General features: G+C 46.1%; 1 protein-coding gene across 1 annotated transcript; it reads left to right on the top strand.

The window, feature by feature from the left end:
- Window positions 1-577: 577 nt before the first annotated feature.
- On the top strand, window positions 578-19,147 carry hsd17b12a (hydroxysteroid (17-beta) dehydrogenase 12a). The gene is made up of 11 exons (XM_030095939.1): window positions 578-755; window positions 11,322-11,368; window positions 12,453-12,528; window positions 13,862-13,969; window positions 14,835-14,899; window positions 15,076-15,120; window positions 15,518-15,552; window positions 16,401-16,482; window positions 16,580-16,645; window positions 17,534-17,683; window positions 17,897-19,147. Exons 1-11 carry the CDS (start codon window positions 578-580, stop codon window positions 18,035-18,037), a joined length of 993 nt encoding a protein of 330 aa, XP_029951799.1. The 3' UTR covers window positions 18,038-19,147.
- The last annotated feature ends 1,312 nt before the right edge of the window (window positions 19,148-20,459 follow it).

Raw genomic sequence — 20,459 nt, 5'->3', positions numbered from 1 at the left:
CCGCCGCAGCCAATGGCGCGCCTCCGCCGGCTCTCCGCGGGGCGGGAGGACGCGCGCCTTTCTCACCAATGAGAGCATCCTTTCATTCATAAGCGGTATGGGCAGTTTTTTTCTCCAAAGCGTGGGTTTGGAGGGTTTCATAATCTTGACTGAAACCGTCAAACCTGTTCCGGGCAGAGCCAATGACGGGCCGCGGATGGAAGCTGCCGTAATGTTCGCCCAATCGCGGCTCGTCCCGGTCTCCCTTCGACCCGCCCCGCTTCATACAGAAAATCGAATGAATGGGGGAAGCGCTGCGGCCGACTGACGCGGCGGCGAGCCAATCAGAGGAGAGGATTCTTTGACGGACGGCCGCCGCAGCCAGTGGGCAGCGGAGGGGGGCGGGGCGGCGTGCCGGGTGGGCGGCGCGCTTTAAATTAGGCTAGACAAGTGTTGGGGGAGTGTGTGTGATGCTACAACCTCCTTATAAAGGGACTCTCTCTCACGTTGTGGCTTGGAAATTAGAGCACATTGCCTAAATTTGAGGTCTCCACACACACACTCTCTCACACACGCCGAGTCGCCGAGAGCCGCTGCCATGAAGTGGATGAACGCTGAGGAGGTGATCCGCAGGGCCGAGACGCCTCTCTTCTGGGTCGGCGCGCTCACCGTGGCCTCTCTGGCGCTGTGGCTGCTCTACAGGCTGCTCTCAGGCTTCAGGATCTGGGTCTTGGGGAATGGGCAGCTGCTCTCTCCGAAGCTGGGCAAATGGGCAGGTGAGTTGGGTCACATCAATTTTCACGCCACCTACAGTACATCACGGTCACGAGGAGGGCAACACAGGAGGCAGGGCAGGTGGACTCGACGTGCAGAACACAGGAATTAGGTTATAGAGCTCAAACTTCACTTTGGCTCAGGGGAAAGGGGGGGAACGCTGCATTCTGGTGCCTTCTTCTTCTTTTTTCTTTTTGTGAGTGTGACTCAGTTCAATGGAAGATTGGTGTTGCGTAACGGGCGCAAGTAAGCAGCTGATTGACTGACAAGATAATGGTTCTTATTAGCTCAATTGGCTTTTTCCCCTCCTCGTGTCAAACGCAGCACCGTCTGCTGCCAGAGGCTCCAATCAGCGTTTTCACCCACATTTGGAGCGGAGGGGGGATGCCCCACATTGGTGAGCCACAAGCCAAATTGCGCAGGCTATGCGCACTTTTCAGAGGGCTGCTGTATGTGGGTGAGCTCTCAGCCGGAGCCCTACTGAACCACATTAGCCCATCCGCATGATGCAGGAAAAACCCATATGCTTAATTAAAAGCTGACCCACATATGCCTGTTTTCTAGCTTTTGGATTATATTTTGTGACATTTTAGATTAGTGTTTTTTTCCCTCTCATTCTTCCCCCAGAAAGTTTATTTTTTGTTAATCCAAGCTGTGTTTTTGACTCCTTTTTTGCCTACGTCGTCTGTTTCTCTCTGACCAGTCCCTCTTGTAGCACTACCCCGTCCCATTCCGTTTGCCCTACATTTTATTTATTAGATTCTCGTACAGTATATGTTTGGCTGTATTATCCACTTCTGTGTTTCACCGGTGCTGCCAGGAGTGATTTAGCAGGCGCACTGAAGTGGAGCTTTAGTTTTGGGGAGCCTGGTCTCGCAGGAATCGCCCTGCCATGGCTTGACCCACTTCTCCAGTCTCCTGTTTTTGGGAGGACTGCTGCGTCTGGAGCCTCTTGCTGCGCAATTTGCCCGGCGCTCTGCCTCGAATCGGGATAGGTCGATTTCCTCCCCGTTTTCTGTCGTCCAGAAACCCAGAGGATGATTTCAGTGCTTGTTGTCTCTTCTTCTTCTTTATTTAAATAACACAGATGTTTATCTGTACAACGTGACGCACTTAACCTTCACATCCCCGTTTTGTTAGAATCAGAGGGATGTTTAATTGATGTCCCGTGCGTCTAAAGGGGAAATCAAATGCAACGCACAAAGGTAGGGTGCCTTTAGGAATGACTAATACTCCATTCTTTTTGTTTTTTCCTCATTTTGATGCAATATGCGGAGGAATACCGGTGCACACCGATGAGTCATGCGCTTGTTCATCGCTTCGTCATCCATTGGCCATATAGATATTGTGATCATCACCACCCTCACTCCACCTCCAACACCCCCGGCGTCGCCAGATATAACAATAACTTTCCATATGTCTATTTCTTCTCCCTCTTTTTTGACATTAAAAGCTAAATCGTTTATTATAATCATGCGTTAGATAAGCCAAAACGGTGCGTCAGTATTGGTTTGGATGACGTTTCTGCGGCAGTGTGGACTTCAGTGTTCAGAATTCGTCCGTCAGAAGTTAAAGGGCGTTTATGTGGAGAAAAGCCGAGGTGTTGCATGTGCTTTCGAAAGACGTGAAGTTGCGTGCCACTCCCTGGAAGAAACCACTCGGTGCCACCAGTTTGGCAAGTTTCGCGGACATGTGTCGCCACAACGGTCGGAAGCCGCGCGCACTGAGTGAGGAAGGATCGGGAGGTGTGAGATTTGCGCGCAGGATGAGGTGTCCTCCTGGGCTGGATGGACCAGATCCGCAGGTCCGGCCAGTTCGGGGATGGTGCGAGTTCTCGGTGTGCCGAGACTCCCTGGCCCCACCTTCTGAGAACAGAGGCACCTGTTGTGACACGCTGGTCTTTCTTTCAACAGTTGTCTCGTATACCGGCAGGATCTTTTTATGTTGGTGCACTAAACTGTGAGCAGAAAGAGTTCAGTGCGTGAGGCGCGTCTGCCTGTCCTCTGGAATGAGGACTTGTGTCGTTGCTTCCTGATTTGTTCCTTGGATTTATATGCATTAATTACCTGATTGAGCCCGCAGCAGCAGAAAATACAGGTTGCCATGTTTCATAAAGAAACACATTTAAAGTTGTGATAATTACTTTCTGAAGGACTCTTCATGATGCAGACATTTCGATGTTTTCTATGTAATAAAGTGAGGATACTGACAGTTTTTAGACTGACAGAAATGTGCCATGCTGGATGCATTGCTCCATCCTGGAGACATGTGCTTTTTCTTATGTCACACTTAAGGAGGCATGTCGGTATTTTCTGGTCCGACCAGTTTAAAAACGAGAAGTCAGTGAGGTCAAAGAAAACCGTCTGGCAACATCCAAACGAAGTCAGAGGAAATAAAGCATATAAAATCAACCATATTCTTTGGTTTTATGTTTGAGAATACTTTCAGCGTGTGTGTGCTGAAGTGAAGCTCTGAGACACACACACACACACACACACACACACACACACACACACACACAGCAGAGGGATTTCTCTGGAGTTCCTCTCTCGGTCTTCCCCTGAGTGGATGGGACCCCTGGTGGCAGGATGAGGCACTGCAGCATGAGTCAAAGCGGCTTCCCCATCCTTCCTGTCTCCTCTCTTCCCCTCCTCATCCTCTGCTCTGGCAGCTCTGCGGCTTTTCCGTTTCTGCTTCATATTTCATTAATCATAGTTTAAAAACGTGTTGCTCAACATCCTAAAGGATGTTTTCTATACGTTTTTGCATATATTTTAAAAGAGATCCCCTAAAAAAGGATAAATTATCTCACGATTATTTAATCGCCTCTGAAAGAAAAACATATTTCTAAAATTAATTTAACACTCTTTTCAGTAACTAGCTTCTTATTTCCAGAAACTGCTCTGTCTCATGTATACGTGCTCATCTCTCTTCCTCCCCCTCCTCCTCCTCCTCCAGTCTTAGCCCTCAGCAGCCTATATTATATAAGTCAGAGTGTGTCTGTCCTGCTGCGTGTGTGAAACTCCATTATAGGCAAATAAATTAATCTGAAGGGAGGTTTTTTTTTTTTTTTTAAAGAAACTTGGGGGTGGGGGGACAGCGACGTGACATGCGCCTGAGACCCAAACCCCCCCAGCTGCCACCCACCACCCCCACCGCCATCCCCCCTTCTTCATTCTTCAACATTAGGGTTTATTGAGAAAATGGTCCTATTATATAAGAAGGATGCAGCCATTCATCAGCACAGCTCAAGAGTGACAAAGACTTGGGTCAGCAGTTACGCAATAATGTAGTTGGATTTGATTTGTTTCCAGAAATAAACATTTGGGGCATGCGAGGGTCTCGGCACAAGCTGCAGGCAAGCGTCGGAGTCACGGGTCGCCGTTAATTGTGTGAGCGGCTCCTTTTCAGTGTTGTTTTTTATGAATAGGCATTAGGCTTCATTCATGGTAAGGAAAATGCACATATGTGAATGAAATTTATCCCTGCGTTTGTTTCATCTGAGGCAGGGTCTCCACTTCTTCATCCTTGTGAATGTGCTTCCCCCTAGTGCTTTGTGTGTGTGAGAAAAAGCTCGTGTGTGTGTGGGCGGAGAGAGAGACAACACTGCTGTTCATGTGATGAACACGCTCTGTTACACGTGCCGGAGCCAGGGATGCTGGGTAAATCCTCTGCATCTCCCTTATTTCAATCCCTCTCCCCACCCTCCTCCTTTTCATCTCACCCACTCTCTTTCCAGCCAGGCTGTGTGTGTGTGTGTGTGTGTGTGTGTGTGTGTGTGTGTGTATCTCTATATGTGGCACTCTTTGTTGCTACAGTACCATCTTCTTCCGAATTGTTCCGTTCACTTTCATTTTGTGGCATTCTCATCACTCTCATGCATAGAAACCACTTGATGCTTGAAGACCTCCCGCCTTCAGGTTACATTTCAGTCAGACAGGATTTTTGCGGCGTATTAATGCAGCAGGACAGTGTGCAGTTTCTCTGAATATCAGTTAATCAAAGTTTCCATTGATGGTTAAAGGTACACAGTGATGATAATGGATTTTAAATGTAATTTAATCCCATTATTTTCTTGCACGTTGGCGTGTGTTATTTAATATTGGTGAAGGAGAGCTGAGTGAAACATGGTGGACGAGGATGTCCGTGTTTAACCACATGTAGGGTAGTTGATGAGCCAGTCTGATGGACTGGGGGTCTGGCATGTAGCAGGACTGTGTTTCCAGATAACATCAGATTATCAGTCGCCTCTCAGGCGTCTGTGTGTTTCCCCAAACACTCCACTAACCAGCGACGGAGTCAGTGTTGTTTTTATAGTCGAAATTAGTCAACATACATCTCCTTTAACGTATGATGATTTTATTTGAAGACCTTTAGCTTCCTTTGCTTCAGGGGGTAAAATATAGTAAAACTGTATTGGAAATTTAAGATGTTTTATTATAGCCTCTCACAATAAGCACTTCGTCAGCAGCTCTCAGTTGCTAACACAATTTCTATACAATACTTCCTATATAGGCTTTCTTGTTGGTGCTTGGCTAACTCAATATATTTATGGTTTTTGCATAGAAACACCAAATAAGCTCTTATCCCTCCCGGTCCAGATAAAAGAAACCTGAGGTGTCTCATAATAACTGATGTTTAGGGATTTTAAAAAAGAAAATAAAGCCCAGAGAGGATTTTTTTGTGGTTACTGCCACAGCACTGACAGAAGGTTTGTGGTTTCAAGTAGATTAGTTGCTTGTGACTCGATGCTTGTGAGGTTAAACTAAAAACTTTTGAAGCTATGGCCGGTATCTCTTTGTTGCATCACTCTAGAATTTCAGCTGCAAGCTGTCATTTGAAATGTTGACAACATGGCTGACATTCCTCAGGAACGGAGAGGTAACATTCAGTGAAACGGGTCCTTTTCCTGTCCGACGCATGATTGCATGTTAATTGGCTTTAAGTCATGCACCTATTTCTTTGTCAAAGTTTCGGCTTCATCTGGTCTCATCCGGTAAACAAGCCGCTGCACCGTCTTTCATGTTTTCTTTGAGCAGAGGATGCAGGATAGCCGCGTATCAGTCTGTGGTTTATTGACTCCTGTAAGTTGACACTGAACGCCACTCCGCTTCTGCTGCGGTGCAGCATGCCAGGAAGGCAGTCCGTTCACTTCTGAGTATCTGTTGAGGTTTACTTTGCAGTGTTGGACGTCAGACTTTATGGGAACCGTAAAAACAAGAGAATGCATTGTCTCATGGCTTCTGATTACCCAACAGGTGTCGAAGTCAAAACACGTCCGCCTGACAAACCCAGGGGAGTGTAGCAGATCCAGACACAAAATCTGCATTGTTTAGTTGCTACTTCTGATTTTCAGGATTATTGTGGCTGTGGGATGATTAGATTTCAGTTGTGTAATACATTTAAAACAATGTCCTGCGCCTGACACCGGGCCCTCTGCTGTCATTTAACGTCCCTTCGGAGAAACGACAATCCCACAGCGTCGGCCTCTTTCTACCACAGCCCGTCCGAAGCAGCAAAAATCAATCCGCTTGTCTCAAAGTGTGGTGAAGGAAGTATTTTCATTTATTTCATTAATAAGACATGTGACGGGAAGGGAGGGGGGACAGCACTATTTTTTGCTCGGTAACCCAAATATAGATGCTGCTTCTATCTTGGGCAGCTCTGAAGTACATGTTCTCTCTTCCTCTGTCTCTCACCCTCCCTCTCTCTCCCCCCCATCCCCCCCCCATCCCCGCCCACACTCCAAGGCTGATCAAGCTTTATTTTTGTCGACTTTTATATCAACCATGTGACTTGCCTCTGTTGCTATTTAAAGCAGCATGTGTGCACTTTTTTTTTTCTTCTCCTCAGTGTGGAAGGTAGGTGGATGGACAATAGTGTGTGTGTGTGTGAGTGTGTTTTGGATAAGGGATACTGGGGGTGGGGGAGGCTGTCTTTGGATCTTCTGCTGCATCCCTCCCTCCATCTTTTTTCTCCCTTCTGTGGTAGGAGGGGCTGCTCGTTGATAGGCGAGTTTGGGGTGCGACAGATTACATAACGGTATGTAACGAGAGTGGGGCATACAAGGACCGCAGTCTCTCCTCACTGAGAATCTTAATTGGGGGTTTGAAGGTGGTGGGGAGGGTTACAGGCTGTTTTTGCACCCCCTGAGTTTTGGAATCGGCTTTGCAACACATGAAAACTGATCTTGTGTCAGTATTTACTTGCATCCAGGCACCACTAGTAGAGATCACCTCTATCTTTGCGTGAGTTAAACAACCCTCTGTTATGAGCTCCCCGTCTCCTCAGTCAGCGATAAGGAAGTTGTGTATTCTGCAGCTCGTTCAGATCAGACCTCCGTTCTCCCCCTGGCCTGCAGTGCTCATGCCTGGTGCTGGAGCTGCATGCAGCAGCAGCAGCCTGGCTATCGTGGTGCTGATGGTGGGGGATCTTCTTGGTATTCAGGTGTTGCGGCAGGCAGGCAAGCAGGCAGCTCCCAGACGAGGCAGTGCAGGCGCTGCTATTTTTACTCCTCCTGCTGCTTTTTTTAGACCCTCGGAATAGTGAGCAGGCAGCGGCAGGGGCTGCTCCACTGCTGAGGAGGGAGGGAGGGAGACGGAAAAGGCTGGGGGATGTCAATACCTCTGGACGTGATGTGCAGCAGTAAGCGCGGTGGAGCTGCAGTGCAAACGCGCCCCCGCCAGGCCGTCTCCGAGCCAGCATGCTGGACCACTTCCCTCCGAGCTGGAGGAGGAGGAGGAGGAGGAGCCATGGAGGAAAACTGGGTTTAGTGTGGGGATGCTGGGAGTGAATGAGATGCAGTGGTGTGCACATCCCCTCTCCATGCACACACTTGGACATGCATTTACGCACTGCTTTTCAATGACCTCTCCAACAGCCCCCCCCTCCTACTCCCACTCCTTTCATACATGATTGCCCCAACAACACACAAGCACCCTTTGCGGGCGGTGTATGAGCGTCAGTGGAGCTGCTGCTGCTGTCATTCACGTGCTTGCTTGCGTAGATTCCCCTTTGTTACATGATATGTGTGTCACTGAAGTAACGCGCTGCTCACGTGAGCAGAATAATAACCTGCTGGGAGCAGTGGAATATATTGTACGTGTGTTAGGCTGAGCTGAACAATGGGATTTTTTGCACGTCGTGTCCCGTTTCTACACGGATCTTCAAGCTGCTTCCTGTCAGCCCAGAATTTGGCCTTTTTGAATGGGCATCTAATGACTGATCTCAAGTCTAAAACAGATTAAATGTCATGAGCAAAACACAAGAACGGTGTCCTCATCCCTCTGTGCGAGCCCCCCCACTGCACACACAAATGCACACTTCACTCTCAGTCAGTCCCCAGACAACGTTTATTGAGAAAATGGTACTATTATATAATGGGTGGGAGGAGTGTAGTCATTCATAAGTACAGCACGAGGATTTGGGGAGTGTGGGGAGGGGGCATTAGGCAACCAACTTCCCCCCAATCCCGAGACCTAACACACAGTGAAGAATCACAATTCAGTGTCCTTTAGAAAAATGGAGCTAAAAATAATCCTGACTTTTGACGTTCTCGGTATTTCTTCTTCTTCTTTTTCCACTCACTGAGGTTTCTCAGAAGCGGATGTAGAAATGATCTGAACTGTCACCATCGTCTGTCGTCTCCTGCTCGCCTTTACGTTCGTCTTTGAAGGCAAAAAGTTGCACTAACTGCCGACGCATGTTGTTTAGGTTTCTGTTACTGTCACGTCTCTGAGGAACTGGTTTGAAAGGACAGTGCAAGTAAACTGGAAAAAAATGAGCTTTTAGTATGTTTGGTTTGTCAAATGTATTAAATGAAGGTAATATTTTGAGCGTGTACAGCTTCTTTCATTTAACTGCAAGTGTCCTGTAGAGGATTACATATTCGATATTAAAATCAAGTAAAGGTTAAAAACTATCATAAATTCAGCCAACTTGTCAGTTTTCTTTGACATTGTTAAAAAAAGAGATGGATCAATTATTTTTCTAAATTGTTTTTCCATTTTTCTATAAATTTCAAACACTGTCTGCAACCTCATCGTAACCAGCTCTTGAGATGTTCACTTTGCACAATGCTCATCTTACAAAGCGGACAAAGCTGGGCTGTGACGTCTTTCCAGCAGCACCGTGGAGATTCTCCACCCCAAAGGGCTCCAGGTTACAGGCCTCCTTCGCATTCTTAAAATGCACGACATGAACGACATGTTCTGTGCACCCTGAGCCGTTGCACCTGACACGCACATCTCTGGCTAATATTGTGGTGGCTGGGTTCAAAAGGTAATACTGTTGGTGCGTCTTGAGCTCAGTGCATACAGAGCATTCTTGCACGCTCCCCCCTCACAGGTCAGATCTGGGATAGTGTTGCCGTGACTGCATTTCACTGCATTCCTGCACGCAGGTGCAATTCACTGCACCTGAAATTGAGGCATTTGTCTGTCTGTGGACTGAATGTGCAGCCCTGTGTGACAGGAATGTGGACAGTGCACGGAGCTGAATGCGTTTGGTTTCAGCTGACACTGCCTGGCATCCATATTTGTGAGGAGAGTTGGAGGAGACACCCGTTGTCAGTCAGGGTTTTCCCCACACGTGTTGATGCCAGGTTGTCTTCATGCCTCCAGCAGCTCCGTCACTCCAGTTTCACCTTCTTCACCTTCTTCACCTCTGTATTTTATTCGTTATTGAATATGGAACTTTATGTATTCAACCGATCATATACAATTTTCACTTTTTTTCTGTATGGAAAGCCAACTGTATCCACTCCACCGTGACACCGGTGGGGGTTTTCTCTCACCCTCCTGGCCATTTTGCGTTGGCAGCCCCAGAAGCCTCTCCATGCCGGTTTGCAGCCCTCCCCGTAATGCGACGGCAGCCTGGTTTGGTACAGCCCGTGCCCATTGAGTCTTTTCTGCCACAGAGTGTTTCATTCTTAACACGGGGGAGGGTTAAAAATAACCAGGGATCCTTCTCTCTTTTTCACTTTTGACTTTGTGCTACTCTCTCTTGCTCCTCTGATTCACTCACTTGTTCTTCTTCTCCCCCCCCTCCCCGTCTTCCACCGCCATCTCCTATTCTGTCTCTCTCCTTCACTCATTCGTTTGCCTGCTTCGCTCCAGTTCTATTTTTAGCCGCCCCTAGGATCCCTCCTCTCTCTCTCTCTCTCTCTCCCATCAGCCCTCTCTCACCCTCCCTACCAGGCTTCACCCCTCCTCCTTTCACCCGCTCCATGTTCGTCATCACCCCCCTCCTCTCTGCATCCCTCTCTCATCCCCCCAGCTCTTTGCCAGAGAATGTCCTCTGCCTCTATTAATCTTTCATCAAGCCTCACTAATTTAGTCATGATTCACAACTATGTGTATGCGTGTATATTCCACCGCCATCACCACTCCCTGTTTTTTTTTTTTTTTTTTTTTTTCCCCCCATCGTGTCTTCTGTTCTCTGCCTCTCGTCTGTCTTCTTCCTCCCGCCTTCCATCATCCATCCTTTCTCCCCACCATCCTCAGTCAGTCAAGCAGGGGCTGGGGTTGATGGGCAGCGAGGGTTTAAAAATAGCCCTGCTTGCTTGACAAGGTGAGGAGAACTCTGAACACAAGAAGAACATCAGCTCCTCTCTCCTCCTGCCTCGGTCTCTGCCCTTATTTCACCATCCTTTTGTTGTTCTCCGAAGAAATCTCCCCTCTGCTTGTACCAGACTCTTCCATACGTTGGGGATTTTGCTTCCTTTTCTTGACCTCGTGTCCAAACTGGGTCCCCCTTGCCTTAGCTCATCACATTTGCCAGAATGATGGCGGTATTGTCGGCAGGACAGGAGCTTCCAGCATTCATATAGCAGATATGTGAATCCTACAGTCTTGTTCTGTGTGTCGTCCCCATCCTTTGTAGCTTGGTGTCCATGGTTTGTCTCACATCTGCTCCATCTCCGCCTGTATTATATACATCTCTGCTGCTAAGTCGCTCCGGTTTACGGGTGGGTACACATTTCAACTGAGGAACATACTGCAAGCATCTAATCCAAAGGGGATCTTGATTAGCTGATGAAAAGGCCGTCATCACAGAGCTACGAGAGACGCCTTCCTCGCGCAGCAGGTGAAATAGCATGGCGGGGTGTGCCTGCCAGCACGTTCGCTTTCACTGCACTCTGTTTCACCCGTTCAACGTCTCCTGACTGCGCTCCGGCGTTGAGGTTTTGGGGCGGGCCGACGACAGCTGCTAGTAGCCGAACCCGACGTGAGCATGTGTCGTGACGTTTCCCCCGTAAACATGGACTGCGTGCGTAAGCGTGTGACCGTCACTCGATGCAAAGATAACATAAACGCCCCAGGTAACGGAGTGCCGGAGTAATGAGTCAGTCTACAGTGGTTTGCGAGTGTTGCTGATGTAGCACGGCTGAGGCCGTTTGCCGGGGTCACTGGAAGTTTACCTGGACCGGGAGTTAACGTGAGACCACAGTCACCACACGTACTGCTGGAGACGCACAATGAACACAATCTTAAGTGAACTGTACTTCCTGAAGACTGTCACTGTCTGTCACAAAAATGTTTAATTTTCTTCTTCTCGTTTCTTTCCAGTTGTGACAGGAGCTACAGATGGAATCGGGAAATCCTACGCCGAGGAGGTGAGGCTCCTGGGCCCTTATTTATTTTAGTTTTCCACAGAAAAGCTGATTCATACATACATACACACACACACACACACACCATGTTCTCTCATAGTCCTGCAGGAGTTCTTGTTCACTATTAACTTGTGAAGTCAACACACATTTCAGCCCAGCTTCACCAACTCGAGTCGGTACAGAGATAACAGACCCATTGAATAGATGAGTTTGGACCTTACGGTTATTGGCGTGGCGGCGGTCTAATATGGTCACGCAGGCCTCTTGAGTCATGTTCCTGCTCGTGGTGCTCCAGTGAGGCGAGATGCTTGGCACCGTTGCAGATCAGTCATGCTAGCGTCTCATGTTTGTGTTTGCACAGAGACTCACCGGTGAAATCAAATGGAAGTCCGTTTTCTGAAATTATTTGAGATGCACAAGCAGCTAAACTCGCATCTCCTGACCGGCATGTTACACCTGCCGGTTTTTCATTTTACCCACAATGCAGCAGGTGAGGAGGCTGAAAAAATGTGGAAAATCTGCATTTCAGTAACTATGAAAAAGACTTACCTGCATAGGTTTGTCTTTTTCTTTTGGCATCTTTCTGATAAAGAATATAAAGGATCCACTTACAGCTGCAGTGGAAAAGTCCTTTTGAAGATATTGAGAAACACAAACCTGCATATTGTTCTCAACAAAAAGTTTGTTTTATGAGCTTTTCTGGGTCATGTTTTCTCTCATTGCCACTCAGAGTTCATCCACTTAGATTTTTGTCCACCTCGAGGGCAGTTGACCTGATCTCAGCTCACTATGGGTGAAAGTCAAATGTCAAAGTTCACCAGCCCATCACAGAGCAAACACACAGACACACACACACACTTATAGACATTCCCGAGTCACCCGTTGACCTGAAACTCTTCTTTTCAGGTCACTGTGAAGCAAAAGCAGTCACCAGTAAATCCCCACCTTGCCTTTGTTTTATGACGAGTGCGCCATGTTTTGTTTAGCAGACAACCACCAGGAGACGGGCTTCGCCACTGTCCGTGGCGTTCCTCGTAATATACTGAAGTTACAGGAAAACTTCAGTTGTTCTGTTTTTGCGTTCCAGTTGGCCCGGAGGGGATTTGCGATGATGCTGATCAGCCGCTCCCAGGAGAAGCTGGACGATGTGGCCCGGTCCCTCGGTATGTTTGCAGTAAAGTGTGTGCGTTTGTCTTTACAGCTTCTCGGAGTGTCGAGCACAGCACATCAGTGTTCATGTGTCATTGTGTTTTTCACTTGTATATCCTGCTAAGTCCAACCTCGTCTCTTGCTGCTGGTGATTTGGATAAATAAAGAAAGTTGCATTTTACTTCCTCATAGAACAAAGGGTATATCAAATATCTGACCTGACTCTTGATATGTTGATGTGAAAAGGATGAGACTTTACCCATGCAAGTCAGTCAGAGTAGTAGAATAGTAATCTGTCTGAAATGAGGAAGTTTAGTCCTCCTTTCACGTTGGCCTGTCTGCAGAGTTTAACGGACTGAATGGTGAGTGCCCCCTCCGTCCCCCTCCCTTCCGTTAATGGTGCCCTCTCCCCGACTCGCTCCCTCTCCATCTGTCTCTGACGTCTCCCACGGTGCAATTTCCCCTGTCGTGCTTCGGGCCCACAGAGGAGGCTGATGGGTAGTCACGAGCAGGGTGCGGCGTGCCAAACTCCTGGCACTTCTCCCTCACGATTAGTCTGACAAAGCCGCCCTCCTTGAGCGTGTAACCGGGCAACCCACCCTGCGTCCCACCTATAATCTCATTTGCCGTGCGCGTCTCTGCTCGCTCCGTCATGCAGCCGGCTTATTTGACTCCTGATTGCGCCTCCCAGCAAACCCCACTTCACCAACCTCAGACTTGGTATCGCCGCTCCGTGTCTGTTCACCTGCGGCTTCATCAGTTTCTCTCGTTTGCAGAAGTCACAGAAAACTAAGTGATCTGGTACAGAATTCATGACATCAAGCTCTTTTGAAGAAATTGTTCTCTTTTGCTCATACCCCATAAACTGCCATCCCTCTCAAGTCTCCTTTTTCCGATGTCGGTGTGTCTGTGTATGTTCGCTGAGACGACCAGTGTTCGGCCAAGGTCCATCCCAGAATTTTCCTCTCATAACTCCCATGGCCACCTATCAGCTAAATGAGTCTTTGGACAATAAATTGTAATTGCAGCAGGCAAGTCAAACATGAGGAGGGAGTGGAAGAGGGAGAAGCGGCGGTCTGGTTTGTTGGTGCGCAGTGCCCTCTTCAGTTCAAACTCTTTCCGTGCTCAGCTCATCTCAGTCCGCTCAAGGTTTCGAACATGGGATCTTTCTGCTGTGACGAGCTGTTGCACAAAGTCTTGGCTGTTTTGTGACGCTTGGCTTCATCCCAAACTATCATCAACGTACATCTGTCATCACTTTCATTGAACCGTTTCATGGGTTCTGCTTGTGATCGTGTGTAAACGGTAATGTCTTTTTAATGAAAGCGTCTCTGTCTCGTCCTTCAGAGGAGCAGCATAAAGTGGAGACCAGGACCATTGCTGTCGACTTCGGCAAGACGGACATCTACCCGAAAATCGAAGCAGGGCTGTCTGGTCTGGAAATCGGTGTCCTGGGTACGAGCTGATCTTAAACTTTTCTTTGCACAGAGCTTTGGACTGAGAGACAAGTGACTGACAGATGTAGAGTCTGACTATATAGTGAGTACAGGATGGTGACTGACCTTTTGCATCAAATACTATAAATGACTAAGAAAGAAGCAGTGCAAGAAGTGTGTCTACAACAAGTGCGTGAAATTGATCACCTATATTTCACAGGATGGAAAAACTTTACACCAAGAAATATGCATTTGTTATTAAACAGCTTTATATTTTTAATTTTGCCGAAAAAGTTGCTATTTTTTGACGAAGCTGAAGTGTTTCTGAAGAATCAGTATGACACTGATTCTTCAAGAGAACAACTTTAAATTAGGCTTATTTACATGCCTGAAAGGACATCCAGAGTCGTACTATCCTTTTTTTTTTCTTCCTGAAAGTTAAATCTTCTACACACATAAAACACATGTAAATGCTCCTTTTCATTTCCAACTTCTATTTCACGACTGAGTCTCAGACATGTAAAATGTATGCGGTCGTGTTTTTATCAGCTGCACTGAAATCTCAGCTTCTTCAGCCAGTTTTCAGATGTTTGCGCTGCTGAGTTTACTTGGTAGTTTTCAGCTCAACATTTAAGGAACTCTTTGTTCTTTTTTTTTTTTTAATGATACCAGTTGTGCTCTGCTGGTTGCAAGGTGTGGCTGTCTCTCTCTCTCTCTCTCTCTCTCTCTCTCTCTCTCTCTCGAAGCTTGCTTTTCACGCTTGTTTGTTTTTGCTGCCACCTTGTGGCAGATATTTAAAAGTAGTTTGAGTTCCCCATGTTTTAATTCTTTTTATTTCTGAAAACAAGGCAATGCTTTATCCCCTCTCTCTTTTTTGTTTACAGTGAACAATGTCGGCGTGTCGTATCCCTACCCTGAGTATTACCTGCACATTCCTGATCTGGACAACGTGAGTAATCCTTCACTTCAAACATTCACTTGTTGCAAGTTTTGTTTCTTGGATAAACTACTGAAAGCTGAAAAAGTCTTGCATCCAGTTCACTAATCCTCTGCACTGGTCGCTGTAGTTTATGGCGCTCGTGGTTGATAGGAGTGTTTCGTTGACCGAGGCTCTCTGTCTTCCAGTTCATCACAAACACCATCAACGTCAACATGACCTCAGTGTGCCAGGTAACCTCGGCTCCGCTCACTGCCTCCCCTCCAAACGCTCGGCCCCGAGATGCCAGACTTCATATTTGTATCACATCCCGAGTGTTTGTTTTCAGCTCATCCCCGGCCGTCACCCCCCTTCCCCTGCATTTTTGTTGTTTTCTTCTTTTTCCTTCTCGTCTTCTGCTCTTCCTACCATGGTACCTGCAGTGTCTCAGTTGTTCCCAAAGCAACGGTGGACTACACCAACGCTGTCTGTACTCGCCACCCACGCAACCCTCTCTCTCTTTCTGCTAGTCTCTGCCTCTCTTGCTTTTCTTCCTACTTTTAGACTTTTTTTTGTTTGTTTTTTTTAAAGGATCTGTCCCCTGTTCCCCTTGATTGGTAACTGAGCTCGTGATGTTGTTGCTCTTTGCAGATGACGCGCCTTGTGCTGCCCAGAATGGTTGAGAGGTGAGTTAAAGGGGAGGCTTCCATGTTTTGCGACATGACTGCAGTCAGATATAAGTGTAGCAAATGATGGATTTTGGCACTCGGCTAAAGGGGGAGTCTCAAATCCAGACCAGAAGCCTTTCTCCTGGCATGTCTCCGTGCAGCAGCAGCGTCTGGTATTGACACATAGGAGAGGTGATTCTTATATCGGGGAAGTAGGACAAGAAATCCTCACTGAGCTTTTCCCATCACTGCATCTCTCTTTCCCTCTTCCTTTGTTCGCTGTGCTGACAAGCTTTCAATTCACACAAAGTGCTCTTCCCACCCGATTGGCTGCTCGACTCCCATGTGATTCCCACAGGCCAATGGCAGCGCAGGCACATTTGGTGCCGTGTGAGGCTGGAGCGTCTCCACTACATCACTGCAGCAACAGGCTGCCATGGCAACGCACACGGCCACTACCACACTGTTTTTGTGTGTGTGTGTGTGTGTGTGTGTGTGTGTGTGTGTGTGTGTGTGTGTGCGTGCGCAGCATCTCTTTGTGTGTATTTATCTGTGTGCTAAATGTGTATGGACAGAGAGTTCCTACTGGGCTGGAGAAATTATTGAAAGTTTGTGAATGTTATTGAGGAAAATGTAAAGATCTGTTTAGAAAAAACACCAAACCACCTGCTGATTCAGATTCCTGCTGTAATGACGGCTTTCAAACTGAACCGTCACTGTTTAATGAGGCAAAATTCAAAGTCCAAATTGATCTGCTGCTGCTAAATTTAGATTAAACTTTTCTTTTATAGTCATACCTGTTGTTTTTAATGTTCAAGGCGACAATACACAAGTACCTTGGATTTTTATATATTCTTGGTCTTCAGGTCCAAAGGGGTCATCCTCAACATCTCCTCGGCCAGCGGCATGTACCCCGTCCCTCTGCTCACGGTCTACTCTGCAACCAAGGTGTGCATCCCAGCGGGGCTGTTGTCACTTTCTGCTCTGGGTAAAGTCTTTTGCGTTCATCAAACCGATCTCTGTGCCTCCTCGCCTCTGTGTGCAGGCCTTTGTGGATTTCTTCTCCCGAGGCCTTCAGGAGGAGTACAGGCGCCAGGGCATCATCATCCAGGTAGGCTTCAGCCTCGACGTATTAGGATCAAGTCCTCTTCGCATTCCTGTACAGGAGTATTTGTTCAGTTGACTGAATGCATAGTTGTAATAAATAGAGCTAATCGGCTATATTAATGAGAAAACTGCTACATTGCAATGGTGATTGACTTCTTGGACATTAAGGACTTTGAACCATCTAACAGTTTTTGAGTTTGGGCTTATTTGTCTAGTTAATATGGCGTTAACCCAAATGATGTCAAACACTGTACTGAACTCCTGAGCCGGTCTGCACATGACATAGTGTTTATCTCATAAGAATATTTATATTTCATCCATTATGCTTGTGAACAAAATCACGGGAGTTGAAGCCTGGTGGCTGATGGGTCAGATTGCAGTGAGTTCTGTGACAGCTTCACTCCTGAGATGCTTTTTCCATCATTAACAGATTGCGTAACGCCATCTTAACCCATCCTGCACGAAGGGCAGTTTAGTTGTTGTGATATCTCTCACACAACATTGTATCTTTGAAAGAAAGGACACATTTTGAACTTGTTTCTCAGTAAGTCTGGTATGTTCTGTTTTTAGCCCCCTCTCCAGCCTCTCTCATGTGCCACCTTGTGGCTGTAGTCTGCACCTGAATTTTGCCTGAGCAAACACAAGTATTTCTCTATCAGAGTATCGTACACTTCACAGCACAGATCAGGAGTTCAAACCGTCAACCTAGTGGTGGCAGTGACCGGTCCTGCAGAAGAGAGCACACATGGCTGAATCGCTGTGTTTACTCCTGCTGTGAGTCCGAGGTGCCAGGGGCTGCGAAATGAGATGTTCAACCTGAATTTTAGAAGAACTGCTTTGGGTCCAGCGTGTTTTTCTTTCTTTTGGTGACATTGTCATCCTTGTTTTGCAGAGTGTGCTGCCCTTCTTTGTGGCCACCAAAATGACTCGCATCAGGAAGCCCACCCTGGATAAGCCCACCCCTGAGCGCTATGTGGCCGCTGAGCTCACCACTGTGGGTCTGCAGAGCCAGACCAACGGCTACTTTCCCCATGCCGTCATGGTGAGAAAAATTACACCTCAGATTGTTGTGTTTGGCTATGCTGGTCTGGAGGAACCCTCCATAAATATAATTCCTGTCTGCCGTGATGTGAGAAAAGCTGGAGCAGAGTCGAGAGACGAGTCAAACTTATTTCCAGCAATAATATGGAACGTATTCATGAAGTGACAGGTGTTTTGGTGACGATGCACACTTCTCATGTCGGCTTGTTTGCAGGGTTGGGTGACCACCAGGCTGGTGCCGAGCAGCATCGTCATCTTCCTCGGAGCTCAGATGAACCGTCGGCAGCGTACGGGATACCTCCAGAGGAGGAAGCTGCGGGAGCAGAAGAACGGCGTGAGCTTCAAGAACGAGTAGGGAAACCGGCGTCTGCGCAGGCGGCCTCACAAGAAAGGAAGAGGGAGCGAGACGCGCGATCCTCCGGGGCTGCCTGCCGTTTCACCCGCGTGCCTGCAGTCAGCACGCACATCGGAGCATGTGTGGCAACTTTCAGTTAAAAACTGCGAGCTGATGTTATTTGTCGATGGAGAAATAATGTCCAAGAAGTCGGCAGGTGAAACAAAAAAATCTGCTCTGAGAGAAGGACAATCTTTGTTTTTGTTTTTGTTTTTTGTCAGTGAGAGAGTGGAAATATTACAACCAAAAAGTAGAGTGATTTGTTAACCCTGCTGTTGTAAGCAGTGGAGAATGGTGGTGGGCGTCTTTTTATATATTTGTATGTATAATTATTTATTTTTATTTGTATGAACACATGAGCCAAACCCAGACTGGCTTTCGACCCTGTACTGTTTACAAATCACTGCGATTTTTAAAGATGGCACCATCTGCTTTCTTTCATGCCAGTTTTCTTGCATCACTGAGCTGATTATGCATCACTTCCTCTTCTCCAAATAATATTGTTTGTATAAATAACATTTTGTGGTGGGTTCTTTATGCACCAAAGAAAAACTTTTTCAAAGCCAAAGTTTGTCATAGCTTTAAAGTGCCTTTCAATTTAAAGTGCCTTTTAATGCTAGGAGCGATCAGGTTCATTGATGAGGTACTCGGTGGGTTTTTTTTGTATTATTAAAGAATGTAATAATTGGGTGCTGTGTCAGTTTGAACTGTTCATTTGCTGTGTTTTCAGCCTCCTAGTGCAAATTGTTTGGAGAGGCACCCGACTGTCTCGGTTTATCGTGTAGCAAATGTTCCTCATTTTGAAAGATTTTAAATTCACTCTTTGATACGGACTAGTTCAGACCACCAGACGCTTGCAAGGATTTGCTCTTGTTCCTAACTTTGTACCCCAGATGACATGGACTGATCTGTGTCTGAACCAAGCATCTTTATGAGTGTTTTTCCTTTCTAGATTATTTTATGTGCTTGAAAAATTGAATTTCTTCATGTAAAATTTGCAACAGCATCCATCATGCTGATGACAAATTGTTTTCTACTGTTTGTTAATAAAAGCTTTGGTCAAAAACTGTATGTTTTTGTTTTTTTTTTGTTTGTTTGTTTTGTATGATGACGACACATTAAGCAACTTGGACATTTTTTGCTCCAAACGCCAAACCATACATGAAACGTTACTGAAATCCTTGGAACTCTTTCTCGCTCCTTTCTTGTTCACACTGTAAAGGTTGAGGTGTAAGTCCATCAGCCGACAGAGCATTTCTTTAAACTCTGAAAGCCTAATTTTGACCAATTGCCAATGACTGATGATCACAAATAGAAGTTATTCTCGGTTTAAGTCACTTCAAACATTTTCAATGCAGAAACTGGAATCCTATTGCAGTCAGATGATGATACTGATGTTAAAGCACAACAAAATTTGTTTAAGAAAGATGTTACTTTTTGTGAGAAGGGTTGTATAACACTGAGGTACAAGGGAATTTAAAGTTTTGTTTTAATTTTACTGCATTTCCAGGTTTCTACATAACAAATGTTTCAAAAGAGAATTTTATGAATGTGTATTTATAAACCAAACAGACAAAAGTTAAGCAAGAGTAGTAAAGAAGTAGTTGGAAATTGCACTCAAAGTAAACCTAAAAGAGTAATCATAATAACTACAGGTTTACAGGTAAGCTGCAATCAACAGTTTTTAACTTTACGCTTTTAACCCTACACTGATTCAGTAAGATTGTTTCATCATCTTTTAAGGTCACTTCAGCTGGTTTAATCATGGGAATAATGAGTGAACCTGATGGAGCTGGGCTGCTTCATTTTTATTTTTTTATTTATTTAACGTTTATTTAGCCAGGAAAGTCTCGTTGAGATTAAAAACCTCTCAGTACAAAAAGAAGTTAAATGTATTTACTTGAGACACTATTTTAGACAATTAAAAAAAAAAAAAAAGGTTCATAGTGCACTGGTTTACGTAACATTTAGGTCATGTCTCTTTTGTATTTGTGACTGATGCTGAATTTACTTTATATTCTGTTGGACAGACAAAAGTGGATCAGATATTTTGAACTGTTAAAACCCTCCAGGCTCATCAACTCAGAGAGGGTGGTCCTCAGGAAAATGGTTACTCCAGAAGCAAACAAGGTGAAGAAGAAACCTCCCAACACCTGAGGACTGCTGACACTCTCACTTCTGTCACATCAGGCCATATTATTGGTTCAGGCTTTTAATTTAAAATAAATATTTGACTCACTTTATTACCAATATCTCAATAAATATTTTAGTTTATCTATTCTCCTTTTTATGTCTTTCTTATTTCCTTTGTTTAAATATTTTTCCCTAATTTGTTTGTAAAGCACTGGATTGGCTTCTGTCTATGGTGGACAAAAATAAATTT

Source organism: Salarias fasciatus, chromosome 7 (assembly GCF_902148845.1).
Source record: "Salarias fasciatus chromosome 7, fSalaFa1.1, whole genome shotgun sequence".
Lineage (NCBI taxonomy): Eukaryota > Metazoa > Chordata > Actinopteri > Blenniiformes > Blenniidae > Salarias > Salarias fasciatus.
This window is presented reverse-complemented; position numbering and strand designations above follow the sequence as displayed.